Source organism: Phalaenopsis equestris, unplaced genomic scaffold (assembly GCF_001263595.1).
Source record: "Phalaenopsis equestris unplaced genomic scaffold, ASM126359v1 Scaffold000389, whole genome shotgun sequence".
NCBI classification, from domain to species: Eukaryota; Viridiplantae; Streptophyta; class Magnoliopsida; order Asparagales; family Orchidaceae; genus Phalaenopsis; species Phalaenopsis equestris.
Window position 1 is genome coordinate 15,335 of NW_018164831.1, and position 2,314 is coordinate 17,648.

At 37.4% G+C, this 2,314-nt stretch overlaps 1 protein-coding gene across 1 annotated transcript in view; it reads right to left on the minus strand.

The window, feature by feature from the left end:
• Positions 1–722: 722 nt before the first annotated feature.
• LOC110026627 (probable N-acetyl-gamma-glutamyl-phosphate reductase, chloroplastic) overlaps positions 723–2,314 on the minus strand; it is a gene marked incomplete at its 3' end in the record, with an annotated part of 102,406 nt that continues 100,814 nt past the window's right edge. The window contains exons 14-15 of the mRNA XM_020727633.1: positions 2,197–2,271; positions 723–803 (exon numbers count right to left, since the gene is read on the minus strand). Coding sequence (XP_020583292.1) covers positions 723–803; positions 2,197–2,271 — 156 coding nt within the window. The remainder of the gene's footprint in view (positions 804–2,196; positions 2,272–2,314) is intronic.

Consider the following 2,314-nt stretch of genomic DNA (forward strand, 5'->3'; position numbering starts at 1 on the left):
TCTATTTTGTCTACATAACCACTCTGATCACCTATACATGCTCATATAAGTCGACAACAGTAACAACCCCTTTCTCATTCAATCTACCATCTACAAAACTCCAAATCCAATTCCACATGAAAGTACTTGGAATTCTCTCCCTCTTCCTTGGCATCAAAGCTACTCCAACATCTTATGGTCTACACCTATCTCAAACCAACTATGCCACCAATATTCTCCTCACCACCGACATGCTCAACTCTAAATTTGTCAAAAATCCTTGATCCTCCAAGCAATCCACCATCTCACCCTACCTGAACCCCATGCCCAACCCCACTCTATACCGCCAACTTGTAGGCTCCCTTCAACATCTCACACTAACCCTTCCCGATATATCCTATGTTGTTAATCTTGCCTTCCAACACATGCAATCACCAAGCCAGCATAACCTCCTCCAACTCAAACGGATACTTCGTTACATCAATGGAACAAAAACAACAGGCCTTCCTATCCATCGTTCCCATCTCGACTCAGATTGGGCAAGAAACCCTGTTGATCGCAAATCCACCTATGACTATGGTGTCTTTCTTGGACGAACCCCTATCTCCTAGTCTGCTAAAAAACAACTGTCGCCCACTCCACCGAAGAAAAATATCAAGCCCTTGCATCGGCAGCGTAGGACATCATATGGCTTCAATGGCTTCTAATGGATTCACGAACATTATAATCTCAACTGATAATACCTCCGCCATTGTTCTCGCCAACAACTAAGTTTTCCATACTCGCATTAAATACATTGAGGTAGATTGTCACTTTCTCTGGAACTGCATCAAGCAACAACACATCATCGTCCACCATATCAATACTCAAGATCACCCCCCTGATATCTTTACCCAAGACTCTCACCAACATTAAATTTAAACAAATTTGCTCCAAACTGACACACAAGAGGGGGGGTGTTACCGTACCTACCAAAAGTTCCTACTTTACTACTCTACCCGAGGATCACACTTAGGATGATCCAACATCCAATTACAACATCTCAATCCTGGCCACTCATCTTCTAACCAACCTACAGCTCACCCCACTTTTTATATTTCTTTATTGTACCAAAAGCAATGAGCCTTTTTATGAAAAGTTGTGATTCTCCTTCTTATTCTCTGTTTTCACATGAACTTTGATATTTGACAGCTTCAACCACACATGCAATGCTGACACCGCGGGTTGATATACATGACTTCGACATTCGACAAAGCCAAGGCAAGCAACATTGCCTACTTCAACCACAAACTACAACATCAGGCATGTGTGCATGATGCTTAAACATTGGTTCAAAAGTTTTGGGATGACGTCGACGCCAAGAGCGGTGCCAAGACTAAAACTAAGCTCGAAGCTTGGGAAAACACTCAAAACCAAGGCAATGTGAGGGGGAAATGGACTTGAAACCTAAATTTTCTCTAACATTAACCAACCCTAATTTCTCTAACATCACACCCAGAGCTCTAATAATAAGGAAAAAATAATAGGTCTAGAGATTTACATAGCTACCTACAAATTGGTGTCATCAGTAGTGTTCCTAGTTGTGGCTTTCATGTCATACTTTTGGACAAAATTATGATCCCGGAAAAACGGGCACATATATTTTACCGATGAAATAAAATATTAATTTTCATAGCTATAAGAAGCTCATACTGCACCCAATGGTTAAAAGGGTCAAATCCAAAAAAATTTCTCATCTGCTCACCAAGCTGAGTCAAAATAGCGCTTAATCTGACGATGTGTCTTTCATTTTTTAAAAGAGAAAACAATAGTATTTTTTATATGATATGAAAGATTTGAATCGTATAAATATAAATAGTAAAATTTAAGTGTTAAATAGGCAAATTCATAAGAACTAGTTGTTTTGTATGTAAAAGCTCCAAATATAAATTCAAACAAAGAAAAAAGGCATCTGCTAAGTTCATACTCCAATTTAAACTTAGCAAATTGCTTAAATTAAATTTAAAACAATCCAAACAATACAACAAATATGAGGAATAAAATAAAAAATATGGCTATCTATTTGATAAAAAATAATCATTTTATTTCCTAGCAAACTAGATGCACAGAGAGTTGAATTGCTACCAATAAAAAATCCACAGATCTCAAGAGCCATGGAATCTTACAAATTCATCCTAACAAAACTACATTTATAATATTATTATTTATTAAAAATACAGCCTGATACAGTTTTAACGATGCAGTTCCCAAGCAGGAGACTCAAAGTTATTCTCCAAGTTGGCTTCTTTAAGCCTGAAATATCATTTTTAAATGAAGCCATTATTGAAAAAAAAAA